The 19995-nt window shown below is 40.3% G+C and overlaps 1 protein-coding gene across 1 annotated transcript; it reads right to left on the bottom strand.

Annotated features, from left to right (window-relative positions):
• Positions 1-550: 550 nt before the first annotated feature.
• Positions 551-18069, bottom strand: EEF1AKMT1 (EEF1A lysine methyltransferase 1). The gene is made up of 5 exons (XM_012778679.3): positions 18035-18069; positions 9341-9501; positions 6868-6950; positions 2752-3032; positions 551-731 (listed from the first exon to the last, which is right to left on the bottom strand). The coding sequence occupies exons 2-5, from the start codon at positions 9482-9484 to the stop codon at positions 595-597; spliced, it is 645 nt and encodes a 214-aa protein (XP_012634133.1). The 5' UTR covers positions 9485-9501; positions 18035-18069; the 3' UTR covers positions 551-594.
• Positions 18070-19995: the final 1926 nt, after the last annotated feature.

Below are 19995 nucleotides of genomic sequence, written 5' to 3'. Positions count from 1 at the left end.
CCTTCATCTGCTCAAGCAATTCAGAACGGGGCCCCTGGGTTCCCTTCTCGTCACCCTCTCAGCCCTCCCAGAACTGGGAAGAGGAGAATTCCAGAGGCCCCAGGATAGCAGCTCCTCTCAGGGAGGGAAGCCACGTCTCCTAGCAGGGCTAGGGCAGGATGGGGTGGGGCCTCACGAGCCCCAGGACGCCACTCGACTGTGCCAGATGGCAGAAGGGGCCCACGTTAAGGGAACTTATGACCTGAGGCAGAGGCCAAGGTCCTGTCTGATTCAGGAGGCCCTGGGCAAGCCACTAAGCTATTTGTTCTTCTGTTTTTACATACATTAAATGAGGGGAGTGGATTAGGCAGGTTCTAAGATTTCTTCCAACTCTAATTCCATGGATTCGGGTTGGCAGAAGCAGCTCTAGGGACACAATAATGTCCTTAAGGAAACAATAATGAGAGATGGTGTCCTTATTTTGAAACTCAGGCCAGGGACAGCTCCTGTCTGGTGGGGAGGGCAGGAGGTTATAACTTTTCAATGTACTAAGAAAATAAAAACAGAGGAGAAATGTGTCAGGGGTCTTTTACTGTGTTATGTTACTGTCTGTATTTAGAGACCACAGTCTAGCCCAGATTCATAATTCACATAACAGCAAAACTCATTTGCCAAGTTTCGGGTATGTTTTGGAATAAACTTGCACATCTTCACTCCAAGGAGTTCTGCTGCCAGTTCTTCCATGATGGCACCTGAGGAGAGCAAAGTAAATGAATCCAAAGAGTGAATGGCCGGCCGAGAGCTCGGCGCCAAAGCAGCCCCGGAGAAGGGCTTCCAAAGTCCCGAGAGCAAACTGGACCACACAGCCCCAGAAGCGTGGGGGAGGGTCTGCACCTTCTTCAACATTTTTGCAAATTACCTATTTTTCTCCATTTCCTTTTTATGTAATAAATAATTTTCCTACTTTTGCAAAGCTGAAACACTTAGAAATTTAGAAGTGGATTATATCCCACAAACGAACATAAGGAGAACAAAAATCATTGCTAAAAGCTAGGGTTTTTCAGTAATACTTAATTGTACAGACCGGTACGAGTACATTGCTACCTTTTCACTGACTGCTCCCAGTTTCTACACCTGGCCCAACGTGGCTAGCTCCCTCAGCCAGTCCCCTGGCAGGAGGTGGCCTCAGCAGCCCTCACGGGCCGGAAACCCAGGACAGCCCCAGTCCTGGCCCTTTCTTCCCCCACACTCAGAGCACAGCGAGCTCTTCCAGTTTCATCCTCACAGCATCTCTCTAATGCATCCCCTGCCTCCCCTCCTACTGCCGTGACCTTGTCCGGACCGCTGTCGTCTCTCACCTGGACGTTGCCACAGCCCACGCGGTGCCTGCACCCACCTGCCCCATGGAACCTCTTCCGTACAAAATTAAAGCCAACTTCTTTAGACAAATTGGATCCTGTCGCTTTTGGGCCACACTCTGAGCACTTTAGAAAAGAAAACCCCAACTCCCGCTGTCACCTGAGGGGGGCCTCTTGCCCGGCCCTGTGCCCGGGCTGGCTCTGAGGCCCTCAAGACCCGCTGTGCCAGCCCCGCCAGGCTCTGCTTCTTTCATGACACTTGTCACGATTAGAATGCGCTTCTTGGGTATGTTTGTCGTCTTTTTAAACCTGTCTCCTAAATCTGAAATGTGTGCTCCGTGAGGCCGGAGCGCTGCCTGTGTTAGTGAGCAGCTGAGTTAATGCGCTAAATAAATTACTGTTTGTATGATCGAAGAGCAGCATTCTTGACCAAATAGCCTGTTCCACGACACCAAAGAACAGACTCCCTGCAGCTCAGCCCTGCTTGGAGCTGCGTGCTGGGGCGGAGAGGCGCGGCCCTGCGCCCTGAGAGCCCAGGCCCGCGGCCGGCCGGGAACAGCGCCCGTGGGCTGGACTCCCGGGCTGCCCAGAGGTCAAGAGACTGGGTGGTAACGTTTTAGTCCCCAAATTTTACTATGTTGAATTTTACTATGTTCACCTTAAGAAAGTATATTAAATTCTTCTACTTCAACACACCTCATCTAATGTGTGGCTCTATAACCACAGGCAACTCACTCTAACTCTGCAGATTCTGGATTTCTCTTTCATCGAGCAGAGAGGCTGATCACAGACTACAACTACTACTGATGGCGATGATGATTGATTAAAAACAACGGCTAACATGCATCAAGCCGTCGCTATGCGCACAGCCAGACCTGAGATAAGTACTTAATGTGTATTGTGTCACTGAATTCTCCACAACCCTAGTATTATTAGTTCTAGTTTACAGATAAGGAAACTGGGAACAGAGAGGTTAAATAACTTGTTTAGGGTCACACAGAAAGTGGTGGATTCAGGATTTGAGGGGTTTTTTTGAGACAGAGTCTCCCCCTGTCACCCAGGCTGGAGTGCAGTGGCACAATCACAGCTCACTGTAAACCCGGAACTCCTGGGCTCAAGTGATCCTCCCGCCTCAGCCTCCAGAGTGGCTGGGACTCAGGAGTATACACGACCACATGCGGCTAATTTTCCTTATTTTTTGTAGGGATAGGGTCTCACTATGTTGCCCAGCCTGGTCCCAAATTCCTGGCCTCAAGTGATCCTCCCGCCTCCCCAAGTGCTGGGGTTACAGGTGTGAGCCACTGCACCCGGCCTGGGACTTGAGTTTCAAATTTCTTCCAACTCTTCAAACCAAAGATTTGAAGAGTATATCCACTGTCACTGGCTTTTGTGAGACATGCAATGTGGTACCTACCAGTGCACAGCAGGATCTTGCCCCGAGTCAGGTACTTGATGGTTTCTGACGTTTTTCTGAGACATTCCTCAGAAAGATAGGGAGGATCCGCTATTACAATATCAAAACTATGTGCAGAAATTTCTTCAGGTAAATCCAATGGCTTATTATAATCGTAGAAGATAAACTCCTCTCCATATATGGTAAATCTTTTGTCATATTCAAAGATGTATACTGAAAAGTCTTCTCTGTGCAGCTCTCTGAGTTTCTGGTACACGCTGGGGGCACTCACACACGCTATTCTAGAAGACAAAACAAACACACTCATGACAGAGCCTTAACAGATAGCTCATGGCATTAAATAACTGTTTCGCAAAAAAAAAAAAAAAAAAAAAATTAGGTCCTAGCATTCAGATTTTCTTAAAGGAAGTAATAGTGCAAACTAATGAGATAGTAAATTTTGGGTAAAAAAAAAAGTTACAGTTAAAAGAATTTGGTACTTAAAAATCTACAACTCATAATTTTGAGGTATGAAAGGATAAATGTGCTTTCTATAGTAAGAAATGTAAACGTGAGGAACACATTATAACAAAAGTTAGATGTGGTTAGCCCAAAGCCTAAATTTACCTTTTATTTTCATGTTGGGCCTTTAATATTTATTTCAAATGCTTTTAGTCCCAACTCAATATTTTGAAGTCATTTTGTAATACTCATGATGTTAAAAGACAATCCTCAAATTACTCCAGTTTCCAAAAAGATACATTAAAAATACATTCACTGCAGACAAGCTATTTTGAATTTATGCTTCTTTTTTGTATAAGGAAATTAAAAAATCTGTTTCATTACAGGCAGTCCACAGTTTTATGAATGGGTAGTGTTCCAAGAGTTAATTTTTAAAACTAGCTGCTGAAAAAGCTAGACATAACCTAAATAATTGAATTATTGACTATGGTAAATCTGTTACAATGAAATGTTTTGTTGGAGCCACTTTATTTATTTATTTATTTATTTTAGAGACAGAGTCTCACTTTGTTGCCCAGGTTAGAGTGAGTGCCATGGCGTCAGCCTAGCTCACAGCAACCTCAAACTTCTAGGATCAAGTGATCCTCCTGCCTCAGCCTCCCGAGTAGCTGGGACTACAGACATGGGTCACCATGCCCGGCTAATTTTTTGTATATATATTTTTAGTTGGTCAATTAATTTCTTTCTATTTTTAGTAGAGACGGGGTCTCGCTCAGGCTGGTTTTGAACTCCTGACCTTGAGCAATACGCCCACCTCGGCCTCCCAGAGTGCTAGGGTTACAGGCGTGAGCCACCGCGCCCGGCCTGTAGCCACTTTAAAGACTAAAGCTCCCCTCTATATGCTGATAAGGAACGTACTGACACTGAGGGTTCCCTAGGAGACAGCTCATCCAGACCCCCCAACTGTAGGGACCAAGGTAGATAAGTCCACCCATGTGTCCAACCTTCCAGCTTTTGAGTACTCTCCCCTTAAATAAGAATGGACAGCTGGGGGTCAGCAGACAAGGAGGCATCTTAGATAAATATCTAATATTAAATAAACAGAAAACAGAGACTATGCAGGAAGAAGAATACTTTTTAGAAGATCCTATAATATCCTCAGAAGGATGAACAAGACACACTAATAAAGAAATATTCAGAGGCCAAAAAGAACTATAGACAATTACAAATATGATAAACTCAGTAGGAAATTTAGATGATAAAGCTGAGGAATTCTCCAGAAAGTAAGGTAAAGAGGCAATAGATAGAAAAAAAAGAAAATTAGAAGATCAGGTCTAGGCCGGGCGCAGTGGCTCACGCCTGTAATCCTAGCACTCTGGGAGGCTGAGGCAGGAGGATCACTCAAGGTCAGGAGTTCAAAACCAGCCTGAGCAAGAGCGAGACCCCATCTCTACTAAACATAGAAAGAAATTAATTAAATATAATAAATTAAATTAAATATATACAGAAATTAAATATATACAGAAAAAATTAGCCTGGCATGGTGGCACATGCCTGTAGTCCCAGCTACTTGGGAGGCTGAGGCAGCAGGATTGCTTGAGCCCAGGAGTTTGAGGTTGCTGTGAGCTAGGCTGATGCCATGGCACTCCAGCTCCAGCAACAAAGTGAGGCTCTGTCTCAAAAAAAAAAAGATCAGGTCTAATATTCAAATAATAGAAGTTCCAGAAAGAGGAACTGAAAAAACAAACAAACAAAGAAACACCAGTGGGCAAAGGAATCAAAGAACTAATTCAAGATAATTTTCTCAAACTGAGGGAAATGAATGATGAAGATGAAGGGCTTCCCAGTGCCTGGGATAGTAGATGAAAGCCCTACACCAAGACACATTGAATGCTGGGGCTTGAGAGAAAAAAATCCTAAACTTGCAGTAGGCAGAGATGCAAAAAGCAGGTTTCTGTTACAGAACATACGCAATAAAAAAAAAAAAAGCAGGTTTCCTACAAGAAATCAGAATGACACTTGACTTCTTACTAGCAACTATGAAAGCCTGGAGACAATGGAGCAATGCCTTCAAAACCTGGAATGAGCTATCCAACAAAACTGTCACAGTCAAGAGCAAGGGCAGGACAACAGCATCTGCAGACATGGAAGTTCAATCCCGTGCGCCTTTTCTGTGGGAGCTCTGGCAGGATGCATGCCTCCATCACAAGGCTGTAAACTAAGAATCAGGCTTTGGGAAACAGGGAGTCTAGAACAAAAGAGGTAAAAGGGAGCATGACAGTGAGGGGAGATACCAAGATAAGAGCTGAGCAAAGCTAGAAAGCAACCAGTGCAAACGAACAGGTTGCAAAGCCCTGGGAGTAACTTTTTTCAAGAAGTTGAAGTGGCTTAACTTATTGATAGGAGATGTAGACACAGAATTTGGGGATTAATTATGATATGAATATAGGATACATAAAAAATAAAAGAATTATTTTTTCAGGGAAAATGAAAAGTACAGAAAGGAGAATGAAAAAGCTCAACTGTAAAGAACACATATGTATGCCAGATGATTGCAGTCACTAAAAAAAAATAAATAAATAAATAAATAAAAAAGAAAAAAAAAAGAAAAAAAAAAAGAAAAAGAACACATATGTAGTCATAACAATATAAACCCTGTTATAACCAAAATTAAGATATATTAATAACTCTGTAGGGTACACGGAAAGCATGCATGTCATGTGATAACAGTATAGCATCAAAGAACTAAATCCTCATTCTTTATGGTGAGGAGTCAAGAAATAATGTCTAAAAGTAATAAATCAAGAAGTGGCACTATCAACATGTTATTTGAAAATCTCACTGTAAATACCAAGGAATCAACTGAAAGGGAGAGGAAAGTGGGGGCAGTTATGGGGGATATTAGAAATGGATTTTTTTGAATAAATCTGCTAGAACAATTTCACTCTTTACATTATATGCATGCAAAGTTTTGGTAAAAATAAAAATATGAAAACCTATATTCTTAAAACTTCAGAAACATCAAACATCAGGATTTTCTCTTTTAAAGCAAACTCTAGAAGCATAAAGGTAAGAAACAGGTTAGAAAATGTTAAAATAAAGAACAGAAACAGGCCAGGCATGGTGGCTCACACCTGTAATCCCAGCACTCTGAGAGGCCAAGGCGGGCGGATTGCTCGAGGTCAGGAGTTCCAAACCAGCCTGAGAAAGAGCAAGACCCTGTCTCTACTATAAATAAAAAGAAAGTAATTGGCCAACTAATATATATAGAAAAAATCAGCCGAGCATGGTGGCACATGCCTGTAGTCCCAGCTACTCGGGAGGCTGAGGCAGCAGGATTGCTTGAGCCCAGGAGTTTGAGGTTGCTGTGAGCTAGGCTGACGCCATGGCACTCACTCTAGCCTGGGCAACAAAGCGAGACTCTGTCTCAAAAAAAAAAAAAAAAAGAAAAAGAAAAAGAAAAGAAAAGAAATAAGAAAATAAGAAAACCTATAAGGAATAGATCTGTGAGGGGTGCTGAAGTGAGTCTTAATTTGTCATGTGCTGCAAACCAGGATGGACAATTTTTTCACATTATAGTTCACACTTCTTGCAAACTGTCCCTTCCCTAGGAAGGACATTCAAAATATTACTTTGGATTAGAAGACAAAAGGAGAAATGACATTTGAATCTCACCTGCCACCTTCGCCAGCAGCGGCAATGGCTTCCTGTGCGAGTCGCAAAGCAGTCTCCTGACTATACCAAAACTGGCTCAGTTGCTGTGACAGAGGAATGGGTCAGTATCATTTTTAGAATTGGCACAAACTTTGTTCTTTTATATCTACTATGTCAGCATGCATATATTTAAAAAATTTTCTTTTGAAAATTAATTTTTATTTGAAACTATTTTAAATTAATACAAGCCTCTAATGAATTAATGGAATCTATGCACTGAGTGTCAATGGCTGCTAACATCACAAAAGGATGGTTTATAGTCAATGTTTCTCCTGATGGAAGAACACATCCCAACCTTTGTATTAGTCTTGCCAAAAAAAAATCGAACTTGAATCTGATTAAGCTTCTAGATTCAACTAGCAACGAACAGAATTACAAACACAGAGTGGAAGAACACGTTAAATGATGCCGTAGGATGCAATCAGCGAAATCCAGACTGTGCTACTTTTCTGTGGCTTCATCTTTACCTTGGGCATGTTTCCTGGAATTACTTGTTTTTCCCTCGGGGGAAAAGTTGTTTTTCATCTTGCTCTTTCTGTTTCATGCTGATGGATGATTTTTAAAAAATTTCTAGTGATCCTTGATTATCTATTCATATTTACAAATTAAGGATGATTTTAATGAAAAAAAAATAGCTTTTTTTCCCTCTGTAATAGCATAGACTCATCTCTCCAACTGGCCTCACTGCCCACTGAGTGACAGGGCTGAGGCCGCCTGCTGCACGGGCCACGTACACGGGATTCTCACTTTAAAAATGTGCTCGGTGTGGAAACAACTCAAATGCCTATCAACTGATGGATGGACAGACAAGATGGAGTACATTGCACAATCGAATATTATTGACTCATAAAAAGGAATGAGGCACTGATACATGCTATAACATGGACGAATACTGGAAACATGCTAAGTGAAAGAAAACAGACACAAAAGATCATGTATTATATGACTCCATTTATAGGAAACAACCAGAAGTGGCACACCCACAGAGACAAAAGTGGCTGGTGGTTGCCAGGGCTTAGGGGAATTGTGGGATTGGGAGGTGACAGCTGATGGGTGTAAGGTTTCTTTGTGAGGCAATGAAAATGTTCTCATGATGATGGTCGCACCTATCTGTAAACTGACTAAAACCACTGAATTACACACTTTAAAAAGGTGAACCATATAGTATGTGAATTACATCTCAACAAAGCTGAAATCTGATCAAATAGGGAGATCTTTACTCTTGAGTATGGAGGAATTTTGTATAGTCCCTTCCTAAATGAAACTGCCTTTTCCCTTTTGTCTGTGGCAGAGCTCTGGAGCTACCTTACATTCTATTCTGTGTCTCTTTCCATGTGTCCTACCCAAGTTAGGGCATTCCCGAAGCAGATTCTCCACTTTGCTTAGTGAGAAATCCTCTGAGATTGGGCCTGGAGGTGCGTACCTCCCATGCTATGTTTGACATCTGGATGTGATTAGGTGGGTAAGAGACCAACTGGCCCAACTATGGTAGCAGGCCACGCTGCTAATTAATCAGTCACAGGAAAGCAGGCAAGGTGCCACTTTCACCCGCTGTGTTCCGCAGGCTGAGTTCGGAAGCCGGAGTCTGTGTGTCCTCCGCTGGAAGAAAGGCTCTCGTCTCTGCCACCGTTCCCACCCAGGGTGGCACTTTACTCTGCTGTTCACAGACCGTCTAATTCCCACTTTCTTTCTTCCAAACTCCCTTGAAATTTCTGGCCACATTTTAACCACGGTTAGTTTTAAACACAGAGTGAACAGGCAAAATTTATATAACTTAAAAACGACATCCAAACTGGACACAAAATGTAAAAGATAAAAGCTTCCTTCCAATGGCAAAGCGATGAAGACAGACCTCCTACCGAGGGGCAGCCACAGACTACATTTGAGGCTTGTCTGTTTCTCAAGTATCTCCATTAAAAAATTTAAATTTCTAGGTTCCAGTCTATCTGAGGAGTTTCCCGCACTTTTTCTTTTTTAATCTCTATTTTTATTTGAGCTGTAAAACACAACTGAGTATATATTATAGACCAAAAACTATTTAGTATTTTCTTAAAAACTCCCTCTCATCAATTTTTCATTAAATGTTTAAGTTCTGTTCTACCATTTATGACAATGATATGTTTTTCTCGTTCCACCAGGATTTCTGGGCCCACAAAAGCTAATAGTGTATATCTCTATCCAAGGCTGAAGCACAGGTTTGTGTTGGACATCACATCACCCCCTATCCGAAAGGCCCCCTCCTCTGATGGCCAACCAGCCTGGCCGTCAGAACCAGGGAGAGCTCAGTGTGTACTGTCTTAAAATGATCAGGGACTGCTTTCATGGTCCCCCACAGAGATTATCAGATCACAGTGACAGTGACGGGGATTTCGGTATTAGGTGGGATGCAGAACCACATCAGTGTGTTCTGCTGGATATGGAATGCATTACTCACCCAGTTCTCTTCTATTATTCCAATGTTATATTTATCATCCCCACCTAGGTCAGTCTGCTGCTTTTGTTCAGCGTAAAACTCCTGGAGAGCTGCTAAGGTGTGGGCAGAAAGCTGGGGGCTCTCATCATCTTCCAGGTCACTCATTTCACCTTGCCTCTAACCTGCAAATCAAGCGGTAAATGTTCTATGTGGATTTTGTTTCCTGTTCTTATCAAATAATAATTAAAAAAATTTTTTTATTTCATAGCAAGGACCCAAAGTGAGTTTTATATAGGAAATATACATATTTAAAACTTCTGAGATCAAATATCTACAGAGGGCTTCTACCAACTACAGTTCGACCAGTGCAGACGTTTCTTTTAAATGTGTCCGGTTTTTATAAATATCATTTCCTCATTTTTATGATTCCTTGCAGAAGGAAATGTTTACCATAAATACCTGAAGACATTTTGCTTTCTTCCGGTACCCAATGGCTACATGCAGACATTTCACAGTAGAATCTCTCAGGGATCTTTCTATGCTTGACCGTCACCGGTTATGTGAGCCAAGGCTCATGAGTGTCACTAGTGGGTGTGAAGGATCAGTAAAACACAAGGGGTATTAAAAGAGATGTGAAAAATAAAAGGGACAATGAGAAGGGGAAGAAAAATAAAATGAGAAATAGAGAAAACTAAGATATTTTTGTAGACACTGATGGCAGGCATAATTACTTCTTTTGGGGACACTACCCAGAGGGAGCTATACAGTGAGGTTAGGGTACAGTCCCCTCTAGCTGGCCAAGCCTGCCAAGGCTCTTGACAACAACCGCAAGTTCAGGGGTTTCCCAAAACCACACTCGGGTTCAATAATTTGCCGGAAAGACTCACAGAACTCACTGAGAGCAATTATATTCAGCGTTACATTTACTGCAGGGAAAAGACACGATTTAGAACCAGCCAAAGGAAGAGACGTGGGGAGGAGTCCATGAGAGTTCCGAACTTGAAGACTCCATCGTCCTCAGGACACGTTATCCTTCTGGCGTTGATGTTTGATGACATGGAGTACTGCCAACCCAGGAAGCTCACCGGAGCTTCCGTGTCCAGTTCTTACTGCGGTTGCATTGCTGATGGGATAACTATAACTAGGTGAAGTCAGTCTCCACAGCTGTGGCCTCCTGGAGTCTGGGCTCAGGGGCCCTTCATGAGTCACTTTGTTAGCATAAATCGTCATACGTGCCCACCCTGAATAACAAAAACCCTCCTATCACTTGGTGAATTCCAAGCATTTAGAGGTTACCAGCTAGGAGCCAAGACAAAGACCAGCAGGCCTTTCTTTGGGTGAGGTCAAATTCCTTACTAACCAGGTATCAAGCAAATTACTAAACCAGAAGTTATCTAAAAGCAAAAATCAGCATCTTGTTTCCTTTTTAAAATAGTGTGTCTAAGTTTTATAGTGAGTGATGTGCTGAAAATCAGCAAAAATTATCCAAGAGCTTCCTCCAGCTACTTTCTTCCCAGAGTAGACCTGTGTGGGTCTGACTGGCAGGGTCTAGGGCCTGGGCCTGCACCACCCCTAAAAGGGAGGCCGGGAAAGCAGGGCTTAGAATGTGGATTTTGTTATCAAAAACCTCCCCAAATAGAAAAATCCAGGCTGAGAAGATTCACTGGTGAATTCTATCAAACATTTAAAGAAGAAATGATGGTAATTTTATGTAAACTCTTCCAGAAAGCAGAAGAGAAAGGAATAATTCCCAACTTGTTTTATGAAGCCAGCATAAACCTAATACAAAAACCTGTCAATCACCAGCTGACAATTCTCATTGATTTCTGCTCATTTCCTTCCTTCTGCCTTCTGTGCATTTATTTTGTTCTTTAATTACTTTTTTGATGAGGGAATTTACAATATTGATTTGAGAACTTTCTTAAGTGTTTAGTGCTATAAATTTCCCTTTTAGTGACATCCCACCCAATCCGTATGCTTTTTTGCTTCTTTTCACCCAATTCAATGTTTTTTTTTTTTTTTTTTTTTTGAGACAGAGTCTCACTTTGTTGCCCAGGCTAGAGTGAGTGCCATGGCATCAGCCTAGCTCACAGCAACCTCAAACTCCTGGGCTCAAGCAATTCTCCTGCCTCAGCCGCCCAAGTACCTGGGACTACAGGCATGCACCACCATGCCCAGCTAATTTTTTCTATATATATATTAGTTGGCCAATTAATTTCTTTCTATTTATAGTAGAGACAGGGTTTCGCTTTTGCTCAGGCTGGTTTGGAACTCCTGACCTTGAGCAATGCGCCCGCCTCGGCCTCCCAGAGTGCTAGAATTACAGGCATGAGACACAACACCCGGCCCAATTCAATGTATTTTTAAATTTCTATTGAGAATTTCTCTTTGGCCCATATATTATTTAGAAGTATGTTGTTTAATTTCCAAGTGTCTGGAGATTTTCCTGTTACTTCTTTTCCAGCGTGTATAATTTCAATTCTTTAAAAAGTGCTGCAGTTTGTGTTATGGCCTAGGATATGGTCTGTGTTGGTGAGTGTTCCATGGACACTTGTATTTTGTTCTTGTTGGTTGGAGGGTTCTATAAATGTGAACAGATCCTTTTGGTTAATGGTGATAAATTCTCTTATATCCTTGCTGACTTCCCATCTTCCCAACACCTTCTGCCAGGTGTTGCGAGAGAGAACTGAAATCCCCAGCTGTAACTGTGGATTTGCATATTTCTTCTTTCAGTTCTATCAGTTCTTCCTTCATTCTTCATGTAAACTGCTCTCACCTGGTCCATGCATATTTAGAACTGCCATGTGTTCCTGATGAATTAATCCTTTATATCATTATGTAACATCTCTCTTTGTTGCTGGTGATTTCTTTGCTCTCATGTCTATGTTTTCCTGATATTAAAAAAAGGTACTCATCCCTTTCTAAAAAGATGTTTCTATGAAATATATTTTCCTTCCTTTTATTTTCAACATTCATAGCACATACATATATATTCTTCACACATGTACACATACATACATATATATTTACACAAAATTTTTGAAGTTTCTTGTAGACAGTATATAGTTAGGTTTTTTTTTAAACCCATTCTGCTAAGCTCTTTTAATTGGTGTATTTTGACCTTTTACGTTTAATATTATTGACATATTGTGCTTATGCCTGCCATATTATTTGCTTTCTGTTTGTTCTCTGTTTTCAGTCCTATTTCATTTTCTAGTCTTCCTGTATGTTACGTGAACATTTTTTAGAATTCCATTTATACCAAAAGACAAATAGGCAAAACACAGGAACAGGCACTTCCTAAAAGATGACATACAAAAAGTAAAAAATCATATGAAAAGGTGTTTAACCTTTTGTTAGCCATCAGGAAATGCAAATTGTAATCATGAGATACTACCACACACCTACCAGACTGACAAAATTAAGAGGACCGACAATACCAAGTGTTTTTAAGAATTTGGAGTAATAAAAATTGCCTGCTCTGCTGGTTGAAATGTAAATTGAAGCAAACACTTTGGAAAATCAACTCAGCAATTCTATTTCTAGGCATCTAAATATGTGTAACTCCTACAATTCACATGAATAGACATGTAAAAGATGCTCAAATCAGAAATGTGTAATGGCAAAAATCAAAATTAATGAAAATGTCCACTAGACATTATTGTTGTATATTCCTACAGTATATATATTCATTGCACAGTAGTGAAAACATTTTATGATTCCATTTTTTCTACATTATTGGCTTACTGTGACTCTTTGTTATTTAAGTATTTTTTTATTGTTTAAGGGTTACAATATAATTCTTTAACGTATCACAGTCTACCTTCAAATGGTATTATGCCACTTTGTGTACTGTATAAGGTTTTGGATAGTGTATCTACATCCGTTTTTCTTCTCAAAGACTTTGTGTTGTTGTTGTCATACATCTTACTTTCACAGTTGTCATAAACTCCACACTACATTGTTAAGTTAAAAATCCATACATTTACCTACATAGTAACCAATTTTAGTACTCTTCAGTCTGTTTTATAGGTTGGTACTTCCAGCTGATAGTATTTCTTAATATTATTAGTATTTCCTGAATTACAGAAGGAAAATGAGACAGAGAATGCTGGTGACATATTCTCTCAGATTTTGTGTCTGAAAATGTCAATTTCACTGTGGGCAGGCACAGAATTAGAAGTTGACAGTGTCTTTTTCTTTCAGTACTTTAAAGATACTCCTCCACTGTCTATTCACTGTATTGCTTCCGACATAACATCTGCTGCAATTCTTATTTTTCTTCCTTTGTGTCTTTCTTTCCTGATGTTATTTATTACTGCTTTCGAGCATTTGATTATGATGTGCCTTCGTGTGATTTTCTACATGTTTCTTGCACTTTGGGTTTATTGAGCTTCTTGGATCTGTCGGTTTAAAGTTCTTCATCAAATTTGGAAAAATTTGGCCGCTATTTCTCAAGTATTTTTCTGCTGTCCTTCCCTTTCATGGACTCCAGTTACACATATATTAGGTAGCTTGAAATTGTCCCATAGTTCTCTGATGCTTTCTTCATCTTAAGGTTTTTCTCTTTGTACTTCATTTGTAATAGCTGTGCTTATTTCTATTCTTCAGGTTTACTAATCTTTTATTCTTCGATGTCTACTCTGTTAATTCCACACAATGTAATTTTCATCTCTGGCATCTCCAAAAGTTATACTTGAGTCTTTTTTATATTTTTTGTATTTCTAGTTAAGATGTTCACTCTTTCCTTAGCTTTGTGAAAGCACAGAACAAAATTTTAACTATTTTACTGTGCTTGTCTACTAATTCTGTGTTCTGAGCCAGTTTCAATACATTGATTTTTCTCTTAAAGGCTGCATATTCTTGCTTCTTTGTAATTTTTTTTTATTAAATGCAGGACAATTATGAATTTTAACTTGTTGGATGTTATATATATATTTTTACTCCTGTAAGTATTCTGTAGACTTGTACTGGAACACAGTTAAGTTACTTGTTGTCATGACTCTGGTGGTGAGGCAAGGTTTCCTTGAAGAAGTAATATTTACACTGGGATCGAAAGAATAAGTTCTCACTTAGACAAAGAAAGGGGAAAGAACATTCAAGGCAGAGATAACAGCACTTGTGACAAGTGGTAAATGAAGTGAATTATACAGTTCAAGGTAGATTGGGAATACTAATCTCAAAAGAATGTCTACTAACTCAGGAGCAAAACATTCACAATAAACTGTTAATATGAATTTTATTGTGTGATAGTTTTATTTGCCATTAATTGGAGAATGTGTTTAGTTCTACAGTTATGTCTGAATCAAAAGAAAAGTGAATTATCTACTTTAGAGGTTATATATTTAGAATTAAAACAAAAATAATTTAGGTCAACATGGGGTGTCTATAGCAGTCTCACTAAAGAACGGTATGAATGCTTGAAATGAGTAGTTTTAGTTTACTGCAGTAAGCACAGAGAACACATTTTCAGGAAAGCATACTAGGAGCTATCGGGTTGGAGAATTTCCAATCGGAAATCCCAAAGATTGGCTTGTGTGCACAATGAACTGAGAAAGACAGAGAAAGCGTGGCAAACTGATCTGCACACTACTAAAAGGGTTCACTTTGGTTAGGTATTTCATGATTCAGAGTTCTTTTCATTTTGGAAAAGAATCAGGCAGCTATTTAAATCCAATGTTTCCTGGCAGAGCTGAAGGGTATAACCAGTTCCTACTCAGAGCTGTACCACGACATTGCCTAGGAGAGCTGAGACAAAAATAAAAGAGTGTGTGTGTGTACATATATATATGAGTGTGTACATGTGCATACACAGATGCACACATATGTATATATGTTTATCCTTGATACAGGCAGAAATATTTCCAATTTTTGTTAGTACTAAACACTTTGCATCTCTGGTGAAGGGCTTTCAAATAGCAGCCTGAAACTTGTGAGTAATCAATTAGAAAAAAACCATGAAAACTATAAAAAAGAAACCAGTTGACTTAAAGTGGAAAATAAAGAATTCCAAAGAGCAGTTTAATAAAATTGTATACTTTCATGGCTGTAAAAAACAATTAAATTTCAATCTATATTTTACATTAATTTAGCCCCAAAATAAAAGTTTACAGTTTATCAAATTCATTTCTTTGATAATAATTTATCAAGGCACTACCATGTACTAAGCACCATTCTTGGTGATGAGACTTAAATTTCCTGTTCTCCTGGAACTTACATTCTAGAGAGGCAAAGAGAGACTAAAACAATATAAGTGAAATAAATGTTCGATGACAGTAAGATCAATGGAGGAACACAGAGAGTGTAGGAGGTTGCAATTTTAGCAATCATACAGTTTCCTACATTATTAAAGTGAGTTCAAAAGTGCATCACTTGTTCAATAGGAAAAATTAAAATCTGTTTACAAAATAAACATTACCAAAGATTTAAATTAAATGAACCTATTAATATACTTTAAAAAAGCTTAAGCCACCATTTCCTATCTTTATTATTTTAAAAATTTCTAAGGTTTGTGAAATTGCCATGAAAGAGACAGTCAAGTCCAAAAGAGTTGGGAAGTACTGTTATATTATTATTTCACTTGCCCTGGGCCTTACGTGGCTCATACTCTACACCAGTGGTTCTCACAGGAGAACCAGGAGCCATTTGGCTACTCAGAGTAAGATTTGGCAATGTCTGGAGATATTTTTGGTTGTCCTAACCAGGGATGGTGTTACCGGCATCCAGTGGGCAGAGGCCAGGGATCCTGCTGAACTTCCTACAATCCACAGGACAGAAGAAAGAATTATCTGGCCTGAAATGTCAATAGTGCTGAGGCTGAGAAAGCCTACGTTAGAGACACAGAAATAACAGTGGTAACGTGGATGTTCTCTATCAAAGAAGTACCAATCAGTGCCATGGGATCACAGTGAAAAGCCTGAGTGGGGAGAGGAGAGAAGTGAAAAAGCAGCAGGCCTTTTAAGTTGGCCCGAGGAAGAGGAAAGGAGGAAGACTGAGGGTTATAGAAAGATGGAACAGCAAGAGCAAAGCAGTGGACATGAAAGTGCAGCAGCAGCAGGGATTATTAGCAGGCACCTAATGGGCTGTGGTCAGCCTCTATTTGTATAAAACATTTCAATTTCCATGTATCAAATGTGCTTAAAGCAAAACCACCAAACTACAATGTCACACAGTATCATACTACCTTCTGCAAAACATTTAGGTCAAGACATTGTGATCCAGCTGAAAAAGCACTAACCTAGGCTTTATACCAGACTTCTAGTAAAGTTCACAAGGAAAGGGAGGGTACCTGGGCTAGTCTATGAGGCTCTCTCTATGAATGGGAAAGGTCTAGATGTTCTCTAGTTTTTCAGTATTGCTGTATGATTCTACCCTTAACTCAACTTACTTCCAGAAAAGGGCCAAAATCTTTCATTTTCTTTTCATATATCTTTGTATATACAGTTCCTCTGCCTCAAAAAGTTCCTTCCCTCATGCTTTCTAAAATTCTATTTGGCTTGTTATTTTTAAATTAACAAAAAAAAAGAAAGTAAAACATACAGTGAAATGAAGATCATAAATGTACAATGCCGTTGTTTTTAACCACAACCCCTATCAAGTTATCTTGGTCTTATACACGGCCTCCTCCGGGAAGTCTTCCCTGACCTGTTCCCGACCCAGGATAGGGCCCCCTACTACCCGACTGGACCCGGTACTTCACCAGTAACATCACTGAGCCTGCACCACCTAAAATACAACCCCGCTTGCCCAGTTAAGTTGCCCATGCCACCGTCTATCTAACTTCACACACCACACCTAGCAGGGGACCTGCCTCAGATGTCCTCCACCGCAGGTGCTGAGAGGTGTCAACGGATAAGAAGAAAAACTCTGTAAAATAATTTAAGGAGGTTTATTCTGAGCCAAATTTGAGGACCATGGCCCGGAGCCACGCCCAAGAAACCTTGAGCAAGTGGGCTCGCTGTGGTTGGCTCGCAGCTGGGTTTTATACATTTCGGGGAGACAGGAATTACAGGTAAAGTCTATAAACCAATACATGGAAGGCATAAGCTGGTTTGGGCCAAAAAAGGTGGGACATCTCAAAGCGGAAGCTTACAAGTCATAGGTGGATTCAGGAATTCTTTAGCTGACAATTGGCTGAAAGAGTTAGGCCTTTGTCCAAAAGGCCAGGAATCGGTGGAAAGGAGCGCTCGAGTTAAGGTAAGAGTCTTCCATCCTTCATGGGATGCTATACCGGAAGCAGGTTGGGAGGTAAACCACATCAAAAAAACCGGTTTACTGAGATTTTAGCATTTGCAGGCAAGACTCACCAGGCCCTCTTAGAAAGGAACTTTGGGGGCAAAGCAAGGATCGGGGTTCAGTCCTCCGAGGACTACACCGCCCCGCAGCAGACAGCTGAGCCTGACTTAAGGTTCTCACGCTGCCTCAGCGAACGCCGGGGCAAAGGCGGCAGGACGCAGGCCCGGCCGCTTCCCCTCGGGCGGACGGAGGGAGGCGGCCACGTGCGGCCCGCCGCCACAGCCCGGGACGCGCGCTCAGCACCCACACTCCCCCTCTTAGCTCGGTTCCAGCGCGCCCGCCACCCGCCAGCCACCGCCAACCAAACCCTCCTCCACTACTGTGCTGGACAGAGGTGAGAAACAAAAGACGCGGAAGGGACTCCAAGCCCCGTCAGCAGCGCGAGGCAAGCCCGCCGACGCGCCAGACCCCGCCACTCACCAGCCGCGCGTGCGCAGTCGCCCCGGCGAGCTGCAGGCGGGGCCAGGCAGAGCCGAACTCGCGCAGGCGCAGACCCTCCGGCCGAGGGCGCTTCCGCCAGGGAGCCGGTCTTCCGGAAGCGTCTAGATCCCGCCTTTACAGCCCAGCGGGGTTGACTCCTGCCGGGAATCGTCCCCTCACGTTTTTCTGTTTCATCAGTTGCCTCCAGGAGTGGTGGCAAAAAAAAAAGTTCAAGGTTTTGCTTAGAGATAAATTAAACCCACTGCTTTGTAGTGAGACGTGTAGGTTTCCACAATCAAGTCTTCATTTGTTTGTTTGCAGTGTAGTCAGTCTTAAAATTGAAACGTTGACTTTAAATGTTGACATTAAATTGAAGTTTTGGTAATATTGATAGTATTAGGGGGAAAACCACTTTTAAAACTCGTCTTTCAGAGCCTTCAGTGCTGAGTGCATTGATCAATATGTATCAAAACATCTAGCATTGTAAATATATACTTTTGTATATATTTACAAAAGTATATATTTTTATATATACTTACCTTAATAATTTTAAGGTAAGTATACCTTACCTTAATAATTTTAAAACCTTAACATCTAGCATAGTACCTGGCACATACAGGCACCTATTAAAAGTAAGGTTCCCTTTGGCTAAATCATAAATGATATACAATATTTGTTTTCCATTCCTCAATCTATATTATATTTCTACCTCCCTGCATTTTCTTTACCAACTTCATGATCTTGCTAAGTTTTATATATTCTGCTGAGCAGCTTTAAATCCTATCTGGTATAAGGTGAGGATATAAATGAATTGTTCAGCTGCCAAATGATGCTATTCAGTAAGTAGTTCATGAAACATAACTTTGGACGTACTACAATTTCTAATTTAAGTACTGTTTCCAGTCTGTAATAACCCATGCTTCATTTTCACTTTGTTTTGAGCTGATGACAAGTCTATTAAACCAAATTATTTCAAGACCAGGTGTAACTTGGCAATGGAGCAGGAAGAAAATACATAAAACAAACTAAAAGAAACCAATTAACATGAACAAAGAAACAATAACCAACTTTTATGACTGTTTTTATACAGAGGTAGTGGTTCATACATAAGAGACTGCCTTGGCTTATAATTTAAAATCAAAGTTTATGTAAAAACAAATTAGTTTTGGTCTTAAACATCGTTTTAAGCTTTCAAAGTTTCCATTACTTTGAAAGAATGAAAGACAGTAGTTACCTCCATGTATTTTACAGTAGGCTACTTTTACTATTAAAGTGACCGTAGACATCAGAGTTTAAACCTTTATACCTCCACCACTAGTGCTGATTGCTCAGACAGCATGTAATACATGAAGATTAATATTTCCCTGGTGAAACCTATGCACTGTAATGTAATGGTTTTCAGAAATCATAAAAATTTAAAATATCAAAGGCAAACTGATTCTCATTAAGTAAAATTAACTTGTGTAGTTAAATTGGACCTGAAACATGCTTTCAAATCAATTTCAATTCGGGAATTATTCTTTTTGTATATTCGGCAATGATTTTTTGTTTTCTTTAGAACAAAAGATTTCTACTACTCTTTAGAATGGTGCCAATAAGAAATGAAGTTCACTCTGGAAAGATCTCTTAAAGATAAAATTAAACTCAGTTCTCCTTTTTGAAAAAACAAAAATCACTAATTACCTATAAATACAAAAAACACAGATTCAGGTGTTTTTCTTCCATTGAGTGCTTTATCCCTAAATTACTCAAACTATCCTAAACATGTTGCAAAGGGTGTTCCTTAGAATTCTAGTCCCAAAAGGTACTTTGAGAAAAGACTGTATTAAATATGATGAGGAAAATCAAATCAAGATCTTTTTAAACTTCACAATAGGCATTAATGTATTAAAGCTTTTCACTTCACACACTAAAGAAACTTGGTTTATTTCTCAAACTTATTTGATAATAAATTACAAAAA

The sequence above is a fragment of the Microcebus murinus genome, chromosome 13 (assembly GCF_040939455.1).
Source record: "Microcebus murinus isolate Inina chromosome 13, M.murinus_Inina_mat1.0, whole genome shotgun sequence".
NCBI lineage: Eukaryota > Metazoa > Chordata > Mammalia > Primates > Cheirogaleidae > Microcebus > Microcebus murinus.
The sequence above is the reverse complement of the archived record's forward strand: the minus strand, read 5'-3'. Positions and strand labels throughout refer to the sequence as shown.